The following is a 23,298-nucleotide window of genomic DNA, read 5'->3' on the forward strand; positions in this document are numbered from 1 at the left end:
GAAGCTGCAAGGTAGGGTTTATCTCATTTTGCTGTCAGTTCCCTGCCCTTTAATTAAGGAGGTTTTAGGGTTTTTTTACTCTTGTCTTGCTGCTGCCTCTTTTTTTCTTTTTTTTTTTTTTTCCTTTAAAAGCCCTCCAAAGCAAACACTCAATTTAAAGAGAATTACTGGTATCTTGCTCCATCCATTCCAATCATTTCAGGTATTTAGCAGAGAGAAGGGAGTGAGCATCAGGCAGCTCCCCATTTGCACAGAGGAAATCACACTAATCAGACTGATGTGTACACCCTAATTGCTATCATCTGCAGTCTCTTCACTTCTTCCATTTCATGGCTGAGGCTCCTTGGCAAGGAATTCCCACCTTCCTGCTGCTGCTGAGTGGTGAGGGGAGCATGTGGCATCACACTAGAAGGGCCCCGGCAAGACAGCAGGACAGCATTGGCTGCAGCAGCACCTGCAGCTGCCGGCAGAGCAGGCGGTGGAGGGGACCAAGTGTCTCTGGTCCACTAAAGAAGCCAGAGCTCTGCTCAGTTACTGAGGTTGCCTCCTTTTTTTCTCCCCCAGAATGAAGTTCTTCCTGTTAAAAATGTTTCTGTTGGGATAATGTTTTCCGGGGTAGCCATTTCTTATCTATTTGAAATGAAAGATCTGTTACCGGAGTCCCTTTCAGCTGCTAGGAGACAACAGAGTGTAATCTGGCAGTTAGAATTTAGGGAACACAGGATAAAACCATTAATCCTTGTCTGAAACAGTTGTTTGCAGAAGCATGCTTTCCTTTTACCCTGCCAAGTGCCTCAGAGCCATAGTGACTGAAGAGAACACCCAGCTTGTCTTTGCTCCCCTCCATACTCAGCGAGGATCTTCCTGCTGCAATAACCTATGTCTCCTTTGGCTTGCAATTTTTTGAGTGTTGTCATTTGTCCTGTCTGAGAGCAATAGCCAGTTAAAGCATGCCTGTGCAAAACTGTGACTTAAACCAGATTATGGTGGTGCATCCATTGCTTTGGGCCCCATGAATAACGGAGATCCTGGCAACACCCTGTCCCATTGAAATGCAAATGTATTTTCCTTCTGCATTCCAGGAACTTGCTTCAATGCACATAAAGAGAAAAATCTGAAATCTATGCTTCTATCAACTCAAATAAGCCCAGGTATTATGTTGAAGAAAGCAATGTAAGATAATAACAAAAGCCTGATGCTCTCCACCAGCTCTGTCCCTAAGGAGGGAAAGCAGAACTTTAGAAAAGGCTTAAAATATAAAATTTTGTAATGGTGATCCAGGAATAAGGATTCCTCTGGACAGTCTAGGGGTGGTACTAGCTGTTGCTTATCTCACTAGGAAGCAAGCATTTCAGGATGGGGCTGTTGCTGCCCTCATGATCTGCATTTCTCTGAGTTATTTGTGCTCCCCAACCTTTCATCTCTTTGCTTTCTGACTGTTATTCAAAAGATCTTACCTAGCCCACCAGGCTTTTGTGTCAGTAAGGAGTGAAACCCAAGCAGAGTCAGCTAAGAATTTCCATTGCTATTAGCTGCAATTACATGGTTCAATACCAGGCTCCTAATGAATGTTTGGGGAGTTAATTTTCATCTGTGGGGGCAAAGTCTCCATAGCATCTTGTCCGGGTTGATCAGTCAAGTGAATCACTTGATGTTTAGCTTCTGCAGCCTGTCAGATAGCCAAGGCTGTCAGTTGTCTCCCAGTTTAACTGAAATGCTTAGCAGCTCCTGAGGATGAATGTCACCGTTCAGAGCTTCCCATTTCTTGTGCTGCCACTGTGGAGCATACAGACTGATAGTCTCCTGAAATTTACAGCTTTGCCACTTTAAAGGAGGAATTTTGGGCTCTCTTCAAGCTGGGAAATCTCTAATACAATGTCACACATGCATTTTGGTCCCTATGACATATTACTCCCACCTCCATGTAGGTAGAAAACAAATTCTGAAAAACATTCTTTGATCTTCCACCCACTGATCTGCTTGAAATTTAAGTTCTGTGCTGCAACTTGAAGGAAGGAGGAGTAGGAATATAATTTATATCATACTAAAAAAAAAATAGAGGAGAAAATATTACTTCCACTAGTTCTAGAATTATTGCTGTATACGTCTTCGTATTCCTTCGTTCTGTTTGTCACCACACTTTTCAATTGATATTGGACTATTATTTCTCATCCAGTTACACTGTTTTCTTTCTTACCTTGCTCCTGAAGTTTTTGTTTGGTTTGGTTGGTTTTTGTTTTGTTTTGTTTTTTGTTTTGTTTTCCCCTCCTTTCCTGTCATCTTAAATGGAACATCTGGTTTCCTTCCGAGGTCATGCTTCCGTAGGGGATGAAGTATTCATAAGGTGCTGGTACAAACATGGGGCAAATCGAAGCCAGCTATTTTCTGCTCTGCTGACAGATGGGTTCTAGCAGAAGTCATGAGGGTCAGCTGTCTTTTGCAGCAAGACAGCTGGTCATCACTCCATAGGTACATGCATTTGTGGAGGAAGGGGATGTCAGAGATTATGCCTACTTTCTCCCCGTGGTGCAACACTCAAGCAACACCCGTGGAAAACGTATGTGGTTCTCAGAATTCCCTTGATTCCCTTTCCCCTTCCCCACTTTCCACCTCAATTTTACGTGCCCTTTTGACCCCCTCTTCCTCCCATTCCCCTCACTTTTCCCTTCCGTCTTCCCCCCCCTTTTCCCTTCTTCCCTTTTTCTTTTCCTCCCTTTTGCTTCCCCCTCCTTTTACTTTTCCCCCCTTTTCACTTTTGTTGTTATTATGTTTGCTGTCTGAATCAGAGGGAAACATTGAAGGGTGGTTGTTTTTCTTTTTTTATGCACATCTCTGAGGGAGTGCTGGGTGATGAGGGGTTTATTTCAGTGTTGTCTCTAAGCATACTCACTGTAGGGACAGAGGCAGGGGTTGTTTGCAGCTGACTTGGTAGAGTTTGTAGGCTTTGCACAAGTGTTTGGTTCAACTCCATGTGGGTTTCTGTCACAGTCATGCCGAATTTTAGGGTTTTGGTGCTTTTATAGACTTGTTCAAGATGCTGCTGTTTTCTGTAGCTACATTTGTCAGCTTTAACTTAAGGAACTGTGTTAAGGTCTGTGTTAGTTAGTGCCTAATATATGACTGACTTAATTCTGTCAGCTCTGTTGACAGTACGCGATAGTTCCTAAAAGGAGGAATGCTAGAGGAGAAACTTTTTTCCCTGGATACAGTGGTGCTTTGCCAGGAAAGGCAACAGCTAGTGTGTGATACAGAGCTGTTTTCAGAGATGCTGCGGGGAAGATGAAGATGGGTAGTGGCAGCTCTTCACTTGCAGTGCTACAGGAGAACGGGGCATGTTTTCTCAGCATCCCTGTTATTATCAAAGAGCTTGTTTTCATTAACTATGGTCTCCCACCATTCTCAGCAGGACACTTAGCTTAGGAGTTGTTTCTTTTGGCTCACGATACAGCATGGATCCCAGAGAGATACAGTGATACAAGAATTGATTTGGTTTTCCACCAGCCTTGTCACACTGATGACCAGTTTTGTCACACTGCTCATTTTTAGCGGTTTACTGATGTAAAAAAGTCAGAAGTAAAGACTTGTGTCAGTGACCACAAGCCAGCTGGTTGTGAATGTGCTTTTAGCCTGCTTCTCACGTGAAGTGAAAAATACTGACTTCAGTTGCCCTCATGGGGTGTTAAGGAAGTTTATGTCCCCTAACATGGGGTCATAGGAGCAATGCTTGTGTTTTCCTGGTACTATGAGTTGATGTGCTTTGATTCATGGTCGAGATCATCGAAAAGCACACGTTTATGCAGCTACAGTAGCTAGTTGACATGGGATAGCTTTCCATGGTAAGGATTACTTTCCACGTTGTAAGACAAATCAGTCATCCCCAGGGATTCCTTCAGAGCCTGTAGCACAAGTGTATGTACTACAATATAAGCCATAAGAAAAGGAGAGATTCTTCTTCAAAGACATCAACAGATGTTTTTTGTTGGCAAATTCAGATTGGGATAAACCCCAGCATCTCTGTAAATGTCTGGTAACAATGTACTGTAGTTGGTGGAGAACAGGAGTCTCTCATGGGGAAAACTAGGTGGATAATTTTGGTTGATAATTTTGGTTAATAATTTTGAAATTTTCTGTCAATATCTGACGTTCTCCCTCCGTGTTTGCTGTTACCCTGTTAGGGTTCCTGTTGACCTGGTTGTTTATGCATGTAGACTTGAAGACTCTATTTTTTCTGCTGTTCACAGTGATGGCAGTTGGAGATATTTAGATTTAATATTGATTGCCTGGAGACCTCAGAAATCATTATATTAATATCACGGAAATGTCAGTTCAATAATGTTATTGTTGATCAGTTGTTGAGCTCTAGTTCTGTAGCCATTGTGTATGAGTAGCTTATCCAGCAGAATTAACTTTCTGCTCCATGTCCATTTTAGGGAGAAGAAAAAAACAAGGGTGAAGGAAGAGGGAAGGCAATTATATGAAATATTTAATGTTGTTTATTTAACAAACAGTATTTAATAGTAGCATTAAATAGTGACACTTTTCTGTGCTACTCAATGTGTTACTGGATCTTGAGAGTGCATTTTAGGTAATTCGTGTGTGTGTTTATGTATACTGTTGGCTTTTGGTGGTGGTATTTTTGTCACTGGGATCAGGCTTAAATGATGCTGATGGATTCTTGCGGCTTTGTGTGAGGACATCAGATTCCTCGGATAAAATAATGTGGCCTTTGGGTTTGATGCCTAAAAGCCAGTAATGAATTTCATTTTGAATTCCGTAGTTTTTCTTGTTGTGTTGTTGATTTGCTGAAGTGATGTTAGGAGAACCAGGCAAGGACTGAGTACATTTGGCCTCCCAGGGAAATTTGACTGGTGGGAGGAAGAGACAGGAAGGAGGTCATTGCACGGTAAGTTGGAACGGCAGCCTTATTCCTCTATGTAGTGCCTGTGACAGGTGGAAGGCTTTTGGGTGGCTTTAAAAGGATGAGATGGAGGGATAGTAGGGATTCTGGTTTTCCCCTCCTGTACCTGTTTTGACCCAAAGTTTCAAATTGTCTTTCTGGTTCATGGTTTGCTCCTTAGAGATGCTGATGGGGAGGGTCCATTAATATGGTGACCATCCTTTTGGTCCTGCCAGTGGTGTCACTGGGCTGTTCAGACCAAATACTTACTGAATATCTGCATTCTGCCCCTTCCCACCACCTCTTTGCTGACCTCTCTCATCAAGGGAAAGGTCGTGGCTTCTCAACACACCTAGAGGGTTCCCTTGGTGTGGAAAAATTTATTTTTTTGGTTTTGCACAGCCATTTCAGCCACTGCTTAAAAAAATCTCTTCTGTCCCCCTATTTATGTTCACAACTCACTTCTCCCCTAGAAATCGCTGTTGCTCAGTTACAGACAGAAATCAATCCTGTGTGCATGCTAATTTCTGAAATGGTGGGACTTCTCTAATGTTGAAGAGTAGTGTTTCCCCAGAAGAAAACAGTCACTGTGTACAAAAGGCTACTGGCTCAGTCAGGACTACAAGATTGTATTTATGTTATCATTGCAAATGAAAATCAGGGGCACTGATGAAATTTGAGCTGAAGACATTTAAGGCTTCAAAAACATAATCTCATGAGGCTCTCTCTTTCGGAGAGTGTGAGCTAAGAAGTACTTTCCATACTCCGCTGGAAAAAAAAATAAAAATGAACAAGATGCAGCTTGTCACCCTTGGCATTTTGGACTGCTGCTTGGTTAGAGCTGAACCAGACCTGTTCCCTTGTGAATAAAGGTTCCTGTCCTGTCTGAGGATCTGCTAACCTCACTTCAAAGGGTGCCAGGTGGAGAACCGCTGCACTTAGGCAGCAGTGATGGTGCTGTGCTGTGGGCAACAGAAGGGAAATGCTTCAGCGATTCAGTCTAGCTGCTTTGTGTAATTCACATTGGCCTAGGTTCGCATGTGATATTTAGGGAATATAATTATTTCAGATGTTTTGAGGGTGCTAGGGGAGGTGGCCTTGTAAATCCGAGAGCAATCTGCTAGGCAGGGGGCTGCTAGGGTAGGAGGTGATTTGTGGCCATTTATGTAGCTCCTGTTGACCTGCTGCTTAGCTCATCTGGAGCTGTTTGATTGCAGCAAAAATTTCCTCTAAGAAGAGATTTTCTTTGAAAAGCTTTTCCACTAGCATTGAATAATTTCAGATGGGTTAAGTAACATAAAACCTTTCCTGGGAAGTGGCACAAGTAACTTAGAGCATACAATTGCTTGTTGCTAGGGAAAAGGGGTCTTCTGTACCTTCAGGTACCCCCTAGAAATAACAGGTTTGTGTAAAAAGGCTGGAACACATCTGGGATTTGATCTTAATGCTTGAGGCAGGGGTGGGCTTGCTAGACCTGACTGCTGTGGAAATGAATGTGCATTTTGCTTGTTTGCCAGGTGGAAAGAAGTCTGTACCTCAAGTACAGACAAGAGGCAGGATATGTAGGGAATCAGAAGTTTCTCACCCCAGGAACAATGTTCACATTTATATTTAGGTTCCCTTTTCCCTGCTTCACTGACCATTGTCCTTTAGCATGGTCTGCACCTGTTGCAATCTGTGGGAAGGATTTGCACCTTTAGCATCCTTGGAGATGACACAAGCAAAGGGTGACTGCTGACCAAAGGGCTGGTGCAGAATAGGGATGCAGCAGTATCTTTTATGAGCAGACATGCACCTAGGACTCTCATGTAGCTGTCTAGCCATTTGTCTAATAAAGATGTATATCCTTGATTGCAAGAGGCTGGAAAAGTGTAACCAGGGAAAGAGCCCACTAAATTCATCTGCTTTTTATCTACTCCTGGGTGCAGTCACACCTGTGACATAGGGTGAGCAAGCTCTTGCTCTGTCTCAACATGTCTTGGCTGACACTGAACAGGACTCAGGTGTGAGTGAGGGCTGGAGCCCCTTCACCCAGGTTTCAGCTGCCTGATATGTTTCTGCTGCACTGGATGTTCACTTCGGTGTGCCATAGCAGCGAGCCCTCGTCCCTGCCTTGTCCACAGACTTGCAGATCCCAGTGTGTCATTGCGGAAGTGGGACAAGAGGGTCTTGTGTCCTCCCAGACTGCAACCCTGCTGCTGCTGGCCTTGCCCTGCCTGGTGGGCTCGCAGCATAGGGCAGGTTGCCGAACATGGTGTTAGCCCATGGTGAGGTCCCCGTGCCACACAGTCTTTCACCTTCTTGTGCTCCCTTAGCACAAGCTGTTTGCCTCCTCTGAGTTGGGGATGATGTCCCCTTCATCGACTTCTGCCTTGGCACTTGCACAAGCTGCTCCACCTGCCCCGGTGTGTGCCCACAGCTGCCATGACCCCATGCTGAGCAGAGCTGAGATATCTCTCTCTCTCATCGGAGCAGGTTGCCATGGCAATGCACAGTCTGCTGCGCTCTGGGTCTCCAGGAGCCAGAAATGACGGTGCTTTTGCAACATTGAGGTAAACAGCTCCCTTTTCCCTCATATAACATATCCACCCCTGTAAGAGCCTGGCTGCCCTTGGTACCGGCCACCCTTCACCCCATGCATGGGGGAGGGCGGCTCCAGGCATGGGGAGCATGCCTGACCCATGAGGAAGAGCTCCCGTGAGTTGGAGCGGTGCCTCCTGCCTGCGTGGGCATGGCAGTGGCCCTCCTGTCGCTGGGCGGTGTGAGTTTCACTTCAGGGGAGGAACAAGGTGCTGCTGGCGGGGCCAACTGCCAGGCCATGTGGCTTGCTCACGGAGAGCCTGACTACAGCCCTCCTGGGTGCCAAAGCCACAGATGGGTCCCCAGCTGTGTGCTCACTGGTCATCTTGGGAAAGTAATCTCTCTTCCCCTAAGCCACTCTTTGAGTGTGAAAGTGTGAAAGTCTTGGTATCCTTTGCCCCTGGAAAGGCCCCCCAAGGACTCTGGCTAATGAGTACAAATGCTTAGAGTTGTGCAAGTTTGCTGGGGCATCTCTCCGGGGCTTGCTAGGTCTTTGTTCTGGTGCTGTGGGCTTTCACTCGTTTCTCCAGTGCTTTAGGAATCCACCCATTTCTCACATCCAGAAGTGTGTAGCTGGCAGGTGATTGAAGACTCTTTTTACAGTGTCCTTTGTTATTGCAGGCAGTAATGAGCATGGCAGGCTGTTGCAGGCAGGGAAGTGTGGCTGTGTGAACTGAAAATGAATCTCTTGCTTGATCTGCTGGCATTTGTTCCAGCATCTTTCTCTCCACCTCTCTCTCTCTCTCTGTTGATGTGTGTATGAAGGGGGAGTTGATGCTGGAGAGGGGAGTGGAGCAGGGGAGGAGTTTCTATCAGCCTGTTCTTTTTTTTTCTTTTTCTTTTTTTCACCCTGTCCGGTGACGTGAGCAATGCCTGGAACAATCAGGCTGGCTTGAAACAGTGTGCCTGAAGATGCTGGAGAAAACAGCCTAGTGCGCTTTAAGCAAACACTGATTGCTTGAGCCTGGGCTCTCCAGACATAACCTTTTCCAATTCCTCTGCAGGGGATTGGGAGTGCCCTTAGCTTTCTTCTTCCCCATCCCCGTACACTCACTTTTGGAAATGATTGGAGTTAACAGTGTTCAGAGCACCAGCAAAGTCCGGGTGAGAGCCACAGGTTCGGTGAAGTACTCCCGAGAAGAATCTCTCTGGCGGCAGTCCCATCGGTCAAAATCTATGAAAATCTCCAACTCCTCTGAGTTTTCTACTAAAGAAAGCAAGGTAAATAACCAAGTATTCATTGTGTTTCTCTTGGATAGGAGTGAAGGTGGTGGTGTTGAAAAGGTTATGCTCTGCAGGAATTAAGGGCTCTGGATGGTCTGCAGTGATCCCACAATTGCTCTCAGGTCAGAAAAAGATCTCTGGGTTTGAGGACAGACTTGAAGGTGGAAAAGGTCTGGTGTGTAATAGTGATTGAGTCTTGTCACTAAGCTTGGTGCAATAGGAAACAGTGAAAACTTGCTAGTGAGAATGCTAATTAGAGCTCTGCTCTCGGGAAAGGTGCTGGAGTTGGCAAGTGATGTCCTTGGGATTGTCTGTTTAATGGGAATGATTTTCTATAGAAAAATATTTTTTTGCTTCTTTTCTACAGTTCTGTGGTTTAGTAGATGTGGATGCTAGGTAAACATTGTCTTGCATGCATAATTAAATATTGCTGTCAAGTATTTATTGGGAAGGCATGAATTGTGTGTTTATAGGAATATTTTAGTGTATTGTAGTGGTTGGTAGCATAGGCTATGGCCAGCTGCTACAGTGGCTGTGTGCAGCATCTTTTCTTCCAGCCCAGCTGATCGGTTCCTAGGTAAACAACCCCCCCTCCATGCAGTATCTCTTTCCTCATTCCTCGCTCCTGCTCAATAACTGAGAAGCACCTGGGAACCCATGGCAAGTCCTTTAATAGCTGTCTTCCTCGGAAAGGTACTCTGTGTCTCCAAGGACTGGGTGAACTTTACGCAGTGACCAAATATGCCTGGAATTTCATTCCTGCTGCACAGTGATTCTGCCATGGGATTAGGAGATGTAACCATTTGCAAAGGTGTGTTGAATGAGGCTAAAATATTTCAAAGCATCAGCCACAGGCATTTAACCTTGTCTTGTGGCTGTGTGAATGCAAACAAGCAGACACATGCATGGATGTTCCTGTACTGTTCCTTCCCTAAATCTCATTTATCCTGGGAGATCTGCTGTGGTGAAAGATCCTAATGCTGCAGAGTAGTTCCTAGTAGTTCCTGTCTCCCAGATTACAGATTGTATGTTATTTCAGGGCCTCAGCTGCAGAGCTTTAATCACAGAGTAATGCAAATAGAAATAAATGTATTATTTTATTCTTGCCTTATTGACCATAACTAAGAAATACTGTACAGCTAAGGTTATTGCAAGGCAATAGCATGACCACTGTTCTCGAGCTGTTGCTGATGCAGTATCTGCTACTCCAGCAAATGCCAAAGTAAAAGGTGTCTTGCAGGTGCTCTGGAATCCTGCTCTTGTGATCACTTTCACCCTAGGCGTGGAGGATTTATGTATGGAAAGACTCTGAATACGTTGGAAAGTCGGGTCTTTTGATATGGGGTGCATTGCTTAATCTCTCTACCTCTGTCCCCTCTCCAGGCTTTGTGTCCACGGTGTAATGTCCTCAGTGCAGGGACTTTCTCCCAGGGATGGTGTCTGACACAGTTAGTTAGCTACTGCAGTAATGAATGCACTGTGTTCATCCCTCTGTGGGATTCACATTTCAGCCTCCTGAGTGCTGTAGGTTGTTACGTGAGAGATAGATACCCACTTCTTCTCCTGGCTAGCTCAGTGAGTTGGCCCTATTCTTTCCATATGTCTGTTCCCCCTTCTGCTTTTTGTCTGCCCATCCTATTTTGCTAAGATGTCACTGATTTAGAGAACTGATTTATATTTAAGCTTTAGGTCTTCTGTACTGTTGTGTTGGTGGAAGGGACATGGAAGCAGTTGCCAATGTGTAGTGTAGCAAAAGAGGTCTTTTTATCACTGTAAGTCTGTGTGTGTGCTTATACATCACCTGTCACGAAATGTCTTCAATTCTAGTCTGGGCGTTCTGGACAGTGGTGTTGTGTAGATCCCCTCAGTTTCAAGTAGGGCTTGATTTTTAGACTTGTCCTCTTCCATATTTCTGTGGGTGTGTTTCCACCTTTGTGTTTGGACTGCCTTGTATATTGTCTGCTCCCCATACAAAGTAATTGCAATGCTCAAGACCTGTTTCTGCGACTGCTTCAGCTGACTTAGGGCAGGAGACAGATTTAACCCATTCATGGCTCAGAAGTGTACTTTGCACTTAATGTGACTTGGCCTACTTTGCTGAGCTAGAGAGTATTATATACCCTCATGCTCTAGAGAGTATGAACAACACACCAACATGCATATGAGGTCTGCCTGCTGCCAGCATCAAAGAAGCTGCCCAAGGACCTGTCTTCTTGAAAAACATCAGATAGTGCTTCTGTGCAGACATATACACACATGCACCTGTATGTACACAGGCTCCACCAGGTGATGCATCCCAGGTGTATATTACAGGCAGGTATCACAGCCTCAGGCCAGCAGGAGAACCTGTGAAAAGGATACTGTGAATTGTTGTACCGTTGTTCTCTGGAGAGTAGGCTCAAACTTAGGCTGCATGCAAGGTGAGTCAGAGGACCTTAGGGTTGTCTGTGTGACCTGGCGTGGTCAGCAGTGTCTCCTTTTGACAACTGTTTTCCTGCAGCTGTGGACTGAGGTCCACAGTGCCCATACCTGTCCTGCCTGCAGATGCACAGGGCCAATAAAACAATTCCTGAAATAGGCTGTGTGGGTGCTCCACTGTCAAGAAACACTTCACTAGCCTTTCCTCTGTTCTCCTGTAATAATTCAGTATGCTGCACTGAATGCAGCTATCACCAATAGCACTGATGAAACACCCCAGCAAGTACAGAACAAATCTTATCAAGCAAACCGCATGTATCAATTTTACGGAGGATGCATTTCTTCTGTGGCATTAATTTGTTGGCTCTCAGGAGCCCCAGCTAACCATTCTTTTCTGTTTCATGATGATATATCTGACACAATCTTTTTTCTTTCTTCCCCTCCCCCCTTCTCCATACAAACCAGATTTTTAATAGAGGAGTTTCTCTTAGAAATGTTCTCCTCCAGTTGGTGACGCACTTGAAATTCCCTGGGTGAAATGATCTCCTTTCCTTCCCCCTAAAACGTTCCTATCAACCCTATCTCCACCCACACCACAACAACATTCATCGGATCCATATGCTGCTGAACAGCTCTGTGCTGTTTTATGAATAATGTATGCCGGCTTGTTCGAATAACATTTGTCGTACAAGCCAGTGGAATTTGAAATTGAGAGTGATATTAGCAGATATGCCATGCCACTAACCCGTAAGCTTCTTGGGGTACTACCCTGGCATCCTTGCTGCATCCTTGTCAGAAGGAGCAAAATGTGTGTGACATCAGGGGCTTACCTGTTTTGAGACTGTCAAAGAGCTACAGGCACCCAGTGATCAGAGCCCTTATCCTGGCCTCAGCAGGTGTTAACAGATCCTGTGCATAAGGACTGGAGAAAATTTCAAGATCTGGATTTTGGGGGAGGGTGGCGAATAGGAGATGGTGAAATAGTGTGTATCTGCATGAAAGCAAGAGTTCTTGGGGAGGGTCAACCTTCAGGTAATCACCTAAAAAGCAAACCAGCAGTGGTGTGTCACACCCCATCTAAACCTGGCAGAAGGCAAAGACACAGAGACATACCCTGCTCCAAAGAATGGACGCATTAACACCTGTTGGAACTGCGTGCCAACACCTGTGATGTCTGGTATCTGTTGCTTCTGTAACCTGTTTTATTTTTGTAAGATTCTGCTGTTTTTGTTGTTTTTCCTACTAATAAACCACATATGGTGGGAGCTGAGGCTGATTCCTGTCTGACTGCTGTGGGCCCAAAGGCAGAGCTGGTGGGCCAGTGCTGAGTGACTGGGAGAGATGCTGAACTTCTGACCAAATACTTCTGACTGCAATGGCTGAGCATGTCTTTGCCCAGAGATGTGACTGGGGCTTCCTTTGCTGCCTGGGATGGACTGTGCTGCTACCAACTGGAGGTGAAGAAGAAATGTCCTCAGGCAGGGCTTACTTTGACAGTGGCTGCAGGAATGTGGGTCAGAGAGCACAAGTGCATCCCTGTCCTGGGGCCTGCAGAAGTCACCCAGGTTGTCTCCTGTGATGGTCAGATGGTCCTTTCCCTAATGATGACTTCAGAAATGAGGCTGGAACTGGGTGTGAGCAGAGAGCCTGGGAAACAAAAACTGGAGAAGACAGTCTGGGTCATCCCTGCTAGCTCTCTGAGCTCAGTTTTGATTTTCCCTGTTTAGCTGTTCCTGACAGGCATTTCTGGCTCCTTCTCCTTTGTGCATAGGGCAGGTGTAAGAAATACCTGTGGTAGATTTCTTTCCCTCCTGGCAGGCTTTTATGTTGCCTTTCAAGGGAGGGTCTTGCGCAGTGCCTTGGGACCTCTTCAGCATCTTGCATCCTGCTGGCCAGGCTTTGGGACCCTGTGCCCACTTGTTACCTAGAGGATTTACAGAGATGAGTATCAAGGTAGTTCGTTATGTCTTTGTTCCTGTGTGCACACCTGGTTTTGCCTTTTGTTCACTGCTTCTGCATGCAGTGGCTGACTCAGAGCATCGTCGGCAGGTGCCTAGAGCAGCCCATTTAAATCGGTCCAATGGTTCATGCATGTGACAAAGTTTTGAGGGAGGTGAGGATAGTTAGTGACCTTTGTTTCTTGGCAGCTTTGTAAAATAAACAGGAGTTTTTGGAAGCTCTCCCTGCATAGTCTCGATTTTCTTCTCAATTGGAATAAAAGTACCAGCTGGTGAGAGCTTATAAAATCTGGATTTCTAGTTGACCTATCTGCTTACTAAAGGGAAAATGGGGATGGAATTCAGTAGCTTCTTACAGAGTTACAGGCTTCCACTTAAAAATGGAAGAGTAAGTTTCTTGCCTAGTTTGTGAAAAAATACAAACAAATCCCACTAACACATAACAAATGGCATTGGTTTTTTTACACTGCAGTTTGCTAAGGATCAAGTTGGAGCTGTAGGAAGCAACATTGGAGTTAAAATAAAGAAGGTGTCTAGGATGTAGCTTTCTGTTTTATGCAGCAGTTTATTTATTTTATTCTCCCTTCAAAACTGCATCTGTTTCCCCAGGGAGCTTAGAGCAGTGCTGGGCCGCAGGCATGGTGGACCCAGAGATCAGCAATTCTCAGAAAGGGGAAAGCCGTAGGGAGTAGATTTTTGTAGTCTGGGTAATAGAGCTTAAGAGTTGAAGCAGTGAAGTCGGACTCTGCTGAGCAGTCCATTGCTGGGACTTTGGATCCTGCCTACAATAGCCTTGGGTGCCAAAAGAGATAGAAAGTCTCTCCCCTTTCCAAGTGGTATTGGTCCAGTTTGGAAGATAAGACCCATACAATATTCATTCTGGCATTCCCTGCTGTTGTCCAGCCTCCAGTTTTCTGGCTTAGAAAGCAAATCTGCCAAGCATTTCCCAGGCTAGCAGGTAAGAAGCCGTGACTGTTGTCAGACTGTAAGAGAGCTTTTTGAGTTGTTGTTGTTGTTGTTGTGTTGGTTTTTTTTTTCCAGAGAGGAAGCATGAGTTAGTCAAACCTGTACTTGCAGCTAGTTAAGTACAGTGAAAGTCATGTCACCACCATAATCTCCGATCAGCCCTGTTGCAATTTAGTGAAGCATTTAAGTGCTTGTCTACAAGTTTGTTTGATTTAATCATACTCTGGAGAAATGTCTGCTGAAAAGAGCTGCTATCTGAATCAGGGCCTTGGGAAAAAGCCATGAAATAAATGATAGAGCAGGTGCTGGGCTGTACATGTCTGCTACTGGTTGCAAAACATGGGAGTATGAAATTTTTTTTCTCCAAATCATGCAAGAGCCCAGCAGCCATCAGGAAAATGTTAAAGCGTAAATTGTTTTGGAGGCGGAACATAAAGCAGCTCTAACAGGCTGGTGAGTCTGGCAGTGAGTGTGCAGCTATCTCTGCCAGAGAGGTGGGTTTGGGGGGCAGGCAGGAGAACTCGTGTATTTCAATCCCTTGAGAGGTCTGGTCGCTGAGGTTTCACTGAACATGCTCGGCAGACACACTGAACATGCCTTATGTACAGCTGTCCGGGCTGTGGATCTTCTCTATGGTTTTCTTTCATTTTTGTAAATAGCAGAGATGTTCTGAGAGGCTGTATTAGATGCTCTATGGGGGACACTGTGTCCTTCCTCTGATGTGTGCCATATGACTGTTAACTCCCTAAAGAAGAAAGATGAAGTCTGGCTCATTAGTAAAGATCAGGACAAAAATCGTCACTTTCCACAAGGCAAAAGCCTGGGGCATTTGTTGTTCCCACACCAATCTGGAGTGCTGTTTTTGTATGTCCTGCTCTTTGGCTGTAGTGATCTCATGAATCTTCCTTAGCAGCACAGTCCTATAAAAAACAGTACTGTACAGGCCAGGTATTCATTTTTCAGAGGTTGTGACCCAATTTTGTAGGCATTTGGGTGAGAGAACAGCAAAAGCATTTCTGATGCCCCAGGCCAGGTTTTTGCTGCATTTCAAAAGCTCATCCAACCAGCTGGGGAAAAAAAATACTGCTTCTGAAAAAATAGGGAGGCAACTGGTGAAAAAAATGCAGCCTCTTCGTCATATATTTGGAAGTAGTTGTCTGGCTCAACATGGAAGATAATATTTTAACAGTAGGAAGAAAAGGACAAGTCAAAGAATAAGAGGGGAACTTAGGTCAAGTCGTTAGAAACATAGTGTCTTCTAGTGGAAAATATTGGTTGTTCCCAGAGAATCAGTGTCAGCATCAGCTTGTGCAGAAATTGGAGGTGCATATGATTCTGCTGGACTGCTGGCTGCATGGTAGAAGAAATATTAGTCTGTTCTTTGCTTTCTTCCTGCAGGGTGGTCTTAAAATCTCTTGATAGCTCTCACCTGAAAGTTAAGTGAAATGCCTGCAAACTGACAGTAATACAGTTTCTTTCACCTTTGCTGCCTTGCATGTGGATCAGAACTCCATGTACAAGTTTGGAGAAGATGAAATAGACAGTGAAAACTCCAGAGTTGGAAATATTTCATCATATTGCTGTGAGTAGCACAGCAAAGCTCTGTTACTGGTGGGGACCTCTGTCTCCTAGCTTAGTATAAGTAGGGTGTAAGATGGTTCCTCCTGATGGTCCTATGTTTTCTATTGCTCTGAGAAACCTACTGTTATGGTATACCATGACTAAAAGTTGCTGCATGTGTAGTGTCAGCGTGAGGCAACTTGTACCAGTATGCTTGACCTGCTTGTGCATGGTTCAGTTGAGCCAGAATTTCACAGAGCTGAGTATTAAGCATCTTCAAATAGAACACGCAAGATTCGGAAAGAAGCCAGTGGATCACAGGATGAGCAGTGGGATGTGCTCATGGGATTCTCATTGCAAGTTTGGCCGTGGCATATGCACAAGATTAGTCTTAACTCTTCAGTTTTCAGAATTATTTTTGGTTTTGGGTCAGAGCTAGGGCTATTTAAATGCTAATGTTTCTGTTAAGCATGTCATAGCTATTATCGTATGTGATTTTCAGGCTTGTTCATACTTGATGTGCTACTTTTTGGTAATCGTGTGCATCAACAGTTCTACACGTTAACATATTTTGAGGCTGTGTAGGAGTTATGTGCCAGAGGGAGTAAATCTAGCTATGTATATAAGGTAAATTACAAATATGGATTATAAGTGCGAGAATCAGGGACATTCCATACCAAAATACTTCACTTGAGTCAAGTGGCCTATTTGAAGAACACCATTAGCTTGTAGTAGTAGCAGGCATTTATCCATTGTATGCATCAGCTACTGGAGGGTTGAAATCAGACACGCTTATCCAAGTAGTGTACCTACTCCCTTTCATAAGAAATCCGTCCTAACTGTCTGATACACACCCAGGCTTAAGTCAACCTCCAGACCCTTTTCTTTGCAGGCTGGTATCAACAACAGAATTGTGACCTTTGGTGTCAAACCTACTGGCATCTTTCCTGTGAACTGAAAGAAGTAATGATGTTAGGAAGCAGCAGTTGAATACGTTGCTCTTCGAGCAGAAAGCTGCTTATCATTTGTTTTCTGTTTTGCACTTGGAATGGAACGTGTTTATGTTTAGGTTTGTGAGTGGGAAAGCATTCAGGTGTCTATGAGGCTCAGGGGCTTTGGATAGCTGTTCTGGTGTAGTTTTATAGGTAAGCTCATATGGCCCTGTTAAACTCAGTGACAAAAAAAATCTCACTGACTGTCAGGAATTAAATTGGACCTTGAATTTCAAGGCTGTAATCTTGTGTCTTTTGCAGACTTAACAGTGTTATTTAAAAGAAATAAAATAAAAACAAACCACAAAACCCAAAAACCTGCTTGAGAAAATGACTGTAATCTCAAACACTGCATTCCAATGTTTTTTTCTTCGATGAGATTTCTGCTCAAGGCTTTCGTGTTACCATGAGCAGATACGGTACTTCCTTGATCAGAGACAGCTCACTTGCTAGTATTGGTTAGGTGGTTTTCCTCAGCATATATATTTATGTGTAGCAGGGGTCAAACAATAAACCCATCTCATTTCTCTCCCTTTGCAGGCCCTCTACAATTCAATCAAGAATGAGAAGCTGGAATGGGCAGTGTAAGTATACTGTGTAGGAATTAGGAGTTTAGAAATTGTACCTGTGTAGTAATCTGTTTATTGGTCCTATGTCACCGTCTGAGCAGGCTCCAAAGCCTGTAGAAGACAGCCAGTGTACATAAAGAGTTTGCTTTTCTGTTAATGAGTGACCTGGCAATACTGCCTCATCTGTTTCTCCAGCAAGGGGAGTTGTTAATGATAGGAGCCAACTGCATTTGTAAGGAAAGAGGACGTTTCATTTAGTAGGAAACTTCAGTCTGAAAAGAGAGAAATTAAATCCTCTGTTGTTCTATGACTGCATAAATAAAACAAAAGTTGACTTCTCTCTGTATCTTTCAGTACATTATGTCAGCAGCACTGAATAGAAACACAAGTCTTGGATTGAGTTTCCTGCTGTTGGTTTATTGTCTTGGTTTGTCCCCTGACAAACTGTGGATAGCTTGACAACAACCTAATATGAAAGATGATAAATTGGACAAAGTCTGATATTCCCCTATCCTTAGCTGCTTTCAACAGGCTAACACTTGTTAACTGCAGAAATACTACAGACAAGAAGAAGCTTCAGTTTCTGATCATATTAAATTGACATTTCTTTGTGGTTAGGTTTCATGTTGCCTAGATATGCCAGCAAAGAGTAGAAGGGTCTGCTTTATATTTTGACACTTGTAAAACAGTAGATTTTGATGTAAAATAAAAGAGTGATGTCTTTTGTCTGTTTTGGCTGTACAAGATGTTTACCTGCCTGGATTTACATTTCTGAAACTTCACCTTCTTGAGAACAGTGCATGTCTGAGATGCATGCACCTGCACCTTTTGTTCTAGAAGTCCTAACAACTGCCATAGGTCTTGCAGGCCCATTGACTTCTGATCTCCCTTGTTTTAAGTTCATCATCTGCAAATTAATTTCTTGTCAGGGTGTGCAACCTCACAAGGGCTGCTGGTCCCAACTGAGATTGCAGCCCCTGTCCAGAAGTGTGTTAGATAATGTCAGGGTAGTGAGGAAGATGTGCTGCTAAAGGTCATGACCAAGAGATGCCATCTCTGATGACCCTCATAAAAAGCACGGTGGGACACATTTCCCCAGCCTGTGTCTCGGACCTGGACTATGCTGTGTGAGTCATACATTGTCCTGTCCCACCAGGTGGGATTAGAGGTGAGTTAACTCTGAACGCGACATGCGCCATGTCTCACCAGGTGAGATCAGATGTGAGTTAACTCTGAGTATTTCTGCACGGTAATGCAAAGTGAATGACAGACAATCACTCCAAAGGTCCAATTCAATTATGAATTTACTAAAAGCACTTGGTGGAATACAAATTACAGGGTTTGGTGACTTGGCAAAAGTATGTTATTATATCACAAAACTTAACAAGACTTTAGCAGCAGAACTTAGGATGCTATTACCTTTATATGGCCAAGAAGAAGGAAAAGAGAGAGAGACAAGGAAAACTGAGATATCAGAGAGAGAGTAAGGTATCACCGCTTCACAGGTCGATCGGTCCTGTGACATCTTGTGCAGGGGGGTGGACTTGTTGAAGATTTCGATACACACCACTGCCTCATGTCATGCATGACATTGTTTTATAATCCAGTGCATTTGCATGTGAGATAGGAGAGGGGGGTTTGTCTCTTCCCTCTGTTTGTTCTTCATGCTAATTAGAAAGACTCTTCTGGAAATGGGTCTGGGGTCTTCAGACTAGGGAAAGGTTCACAGTACTGACCAGAAGTGAGTTGTTTTGCCCATAAGGGGTAGCTGTTGGTTCATGTTTCTTCTGGTTGTTGGTTGTCTGACAGATGGTTCATCTCTATCATGCCAGTTAGGCCTTGAGGCCTTCACAGCAACACTTTTAATGCCACAAAATCTTGGGAAAGAAAAGACAGGGTGTCTGCCTCCACAGCCATCTATCTTTTCCGCCCAAAGTATCAAAGACTAGATGTTTAAGGCATAACTTCATTCTTTGTTTTAATTGGGATGGGGGAAGTGCTTCAAGGTTGTCACCTAAGTATCACAACACCAGAGCTGTTTGCAAGACAGTCTCTCACAGGTACTTTAGAGACAGCAGAATCAATTCTGTAACTTTCTCAATGTCAGAATTTTCTTCTAGCTCTTGCCAAGAGACCATACCATATCTAATACACTTGGGCAGCCTCCAGGTGGGAACTGGCTCCTACCCAGCTCTACTGCCGTGAGCTTTAGTCAAGGTGATTTATGAGTTAGCTTGTTCCTGTATAGGTAGTAGCTGTTTTGGCATTTCCTCAGTCCAGTCCATGTCCCTTGTTAATGAATTGTTTGGGGGAAAATTGCAAGCAGGCTGGGAGAGGGAGAAATCAGAATCCTCCTTAAATAAGGTTTTGGTATGTGGGTATAAAGCCACTTTCTCCCAGCAGAATTCTCAAAGTGGCCAATTGTCCATTCCAATCTGAAACTCAGACAGATAGCTGAGAATGATGTTACAATTACTTCCCATGCTAAGAAACAAAGCTCATTCTAGGCATAGTCAAAGAAGTTGTGCCTTTACCTGTAGGGCTGAGAGCGCTGTCATAAAGAGGGAGTGTGGAGGTGTCTCTCCTTACTTTTACAGAGGTGTGTGGTTCCTGTAAACTAATTGCCCTGAGGAGCCCTGGGACTGCCTGAGCTAGAGCGAGGAGGCACATCACTTTCTTGCTCTGCTGTTGTGATCTGCAGAGAAAGGTGGATAGGAAGGAGACATGGTTGATTTTGTGGTGATGGGACCGAGGAAGATCCTCTCTCCTTTCCAAGGAGCATCACTTTGCTTCCCTGATGCAGTTGGCAGGGGAAGAAGTGGGATGTAAGGCAAAGGTGGAAAATGGGCTGCAAAACCCAACATAAGCTCCCTCGCGATGCTGTCATGTTGAAGGAATGCCTTTCCTCTAGCCAGAATCCCTTTGAGGATCTGAGAGTCTCTCTTATGGGCTAAGCAACAGTTCAAGAGCTGCTCTGGCAGTACATTATTTAGCTATTAATGGCTGGCAATAAGTCCATAGGCAGGGCAGGATAACAGCAAAGCATAGGATGGAGAAGACTGCTACATGATCTTTATCTTACTAGTTGTGGGCTAGGTGTGTCATCAACCTAAAAGGTTTGCTCTCCATTTCCAGTGGAACTACAGGCTGATCCAAAGCCCACAGAAAGAAAAGACTACCATTGACTCAAATTTTGTAGTCAAGAGAAGTGGTACCTTGGTCAGCAGATGTGCTCTGGAGACTTTCAGTAGGAGTATTCATTTATCATTTGTCGAACAGAGAAGCATGAGTACAGCTCTGGAAGAGAGAATTGCATTAAAGTTGTTTTTCTGGAGTAGTTCCTTCAAGTTCTCCAAAAGGTTAAAAGTGAATCACATACTATGATCTGTAAAATAAACAGATCTGGCCTGGAATTTACACTGAACTGGTGAATGTGGGATCCTGAATGCGTACTCCTGCTCCGCACTGTACACACCAATTTTTTTCATTACTTTTCACAATAGAACTGCCAGAAAACTTTATGCCATTTACTTGGATTGCCATTTCCTCGGATTGCCATTTCCTCTTGCTTGCCCTCTTGTTCAATGTCCTGGAAGAAAGGAGAAAAGCAGTATGGGAAAACTAACCACCAGAAATAAAATTATTGTATCTTTTGTCCCATTCCATATTTCCTCTCCACTGCTTACCGTTCTAGATCTCTCCTGTTTGTTGGACTGTGGTTCATTTCTTTGAGCAGCAAGTGAAACACTAAGCAGTGACCAAACCTCACTGAAGTCTTTGCCAGAAGTTCCTACTGACTGCACTGGAGCCATGTACTGTTAGTCCAGTGCATCCTGTTTTCATTGTGCTGAGGTCACAGGAACCACCCCAAGAGTGCACATAGTCCTAATAATTGTGTCATAATTTTTTGTGCTGCTTAAATTTCCCTGAAAGACTTGATAGTTCCATGAGATTTTTCATACTCAAATGATAAACTCTTGTTTTTAAACCCTGACATCACCTGTAAGATGAATGGAATTCAAGATCCTGTGAAAATGAGTGGTGAGATTAAAAGAGTTGGGTTTATTTAGTGGGAAAAGGTAGCAATGAGGACAGGGACCTGAGTGTATTTTTTAGAGTGTGTAAAGGCTGTCACAGAGGACACAGGTGTGAGTTATTCTTCACACCCCTTGTGGATTGTGTTTGAAACAAGGGAAGTTTGGGTTCAACATTTAAAAAAGCTTTCTAGCAATAAATCTTTTCAACCAGGTCATATGGTTGCCTGTATGAGCTATGGAAGTGCTTTCACTGGAAATTTTTGTGACCTGGTTATTCTCTCCAGAATGAGTTAAGGAGAGTGGGTCCAGCCTTACAGGTAAAGAGATGGATTAGTTGAACCCTTAATATCCCTTCAGTCACGTTGTCTATAATATTATGGCCCAGGTTTTGTAGCTGTTTCTAATACTTGGGCTTTTGCACTGATTATCATCAGCTTTAAGCTGAAGAAGAAAAATTAATATGATTTCAAACGCACCAGAGCTAAATATATTTTGTTTGCATGATGTCTACATAGAAAAGTGGTGAACATTATTGTTCTCCATTGTTTGTAATATTTTGTCTATGCCTGTTAAGTGTTACAATAATAATAAAATCATCATCTTAAAATAGGCTGAATGGTGATCTAAAATTTAACATGTTAAATCCCAAAGTGCTGCTTAAAAAATTACAAAAACACAAATGGCTGCTTTAGAGCCGGTTGTATCCTTGAAGCTTTGACTCAGCAGGACAGTGTGGTTTTCAGGAGAATCACTTGGGTTTTTGACTAGCTGATGATAGTTTTCATTCCAGAGAAGTTTAGGCATAGACATGGTGTGTTCTTTGTTGTTTTTCTGCACTGCACTGAAAAATCATCTCCTTGCAGCCAAACCAAAATAGGTCATTGAGACAGTGATGGTGAGAAAGGGCTGCTGCCAAATCCTTTCTGTGTTTCCTGAGGCATACTGTGACGCGGAGACCACGGTGGTTATAAAGACATCTGCGCTGAAGCTCACCTTTTTCTAGGTCAAACGGAGAAATCTCTCCCTGTTGTAATTAACTCTTTGTCTCCCAAGTTGCAGGATAGTTCCTGTTTGAAACTTCATTATTGGTTTTAGAGAGGGGTCAGGCAGTAATCACCTGGCTTTCCTTTCTTTTCTCCTCCATTTGGGAAAGATGCCAAAACTTTTCTCCACTGGTTTCTCAAGTCAATTTTCTAATACAGATGCTATCAGTTCCACAGATTTGTATAATTGTATGTTACGAATCTGAATATTTTTTTAATTCCAGTTCCAATTGATAAACCCAGTTTTTTGCCCTTGTCATGTAAATTTTCTAGTTGAAAAAATGCAGAGATGAAGCAGACTTTTTAAAATGAAGGCCCTGACCCTATCTTTCCAGCTTAGTGACTTCAAAGTTTTTTAAGGCAGAGCCTCAAATCAGACCACAGAACATACAGAAATGTTTTTGTTACTGAGGGAACCGAATGGTGGTGGGTGGTGGTTTTTTTGGTTTTTGGTTGTTGTTATTGGTTGGTTGGTTTTTGTTTGTTTGTTTGTTTGTTTTCCAGAAGACAAAAATGGAATTTGCTTGTATAAGATCTTTTTGGGGAGAGACAAGAATCTATTTCTTCACCAAAATGGCAACACCTACATTTTTGCATGTTTTTCAAATCTGCATGTTTAAGAATAAGAGACAAACTCTTTCTAGTTGTCAGTGGTCATTTATTTGAGAAGGAAAACGTTGCTGTTTCAATGCTGAGTCTTCAAGTGATAGAACAAGCAGATCCTGGTTTGCTATGCTAGTTCTCATGGGCAGCTGGTGCCCTGGTTACTGCTCTGCCTGCAAGTCCTTTTCTGAAAAGATAAGCTAAGGGAGGTAGAACTGAAGCTCCTTGCTTTTGGAAACCTTGCAAATATGATGTGCCATAAGCAGAGTCTTGGAGAAGCTCTACAGATGGTAGCCTTTTCCAGTCACCAGTACCTTGCAGCGCAGACATTAGTAGGTGCTAGTTTCCGTGGATGCCAAGTGAGACCTACAAGAGGTTTCACAGCTGTGAGGCCCTTACAGTTATCAGAGAGGTGTCAGCAGAGGAATCACTTCAGACCCAGGGCCAGGAA

At 43.8% G+C, this 23,298-nt stretch overlaps 1 protein-coding gene across 8 annotated transcripts in view; it reads left to right on the plus strand.

The window, feature by feature from the left end:
* Window positions 1-23,298, plus strand: part of LOC309451619 (PH and SEC7 domain-containing protein 3-like) — a 112,821-nt gene that overhangs the window by 56,020 nt on the left and 33,503 nt on the right. For 7 of the 8 annotated variants that reach the window (XM_082075494.1, XM_082075497.1, XM_082075496.1 and 4 more), the window contains one exon: window positions 17,136-17,179. In XM_082075494.1, coding sequence (XP_081931620.1) covers window positions 17,136-17,179 — 44 coding nt within the window. Of the gene's footprint in view, window positions 1-17,135; window positions 17,180-20,299; window positions 20,371-23,298 lie in introns of those variants that run through there. The other variant, XM_082075498.1, reaches the window with a different exon arrangement.

The sequence above is a fragment of the Streptopelia decaocto genome (genome assembly GCF_964273445.1).
Source record: "Streptopelia decaocto genome assembly, chromosome: Z".
NCBI classification, from domain to species: Eukaryota; Metazoa; Chordata; class Aves; order Columbiformes; family Columbidae; genus Streptopelia; species Streptopelia decaocto.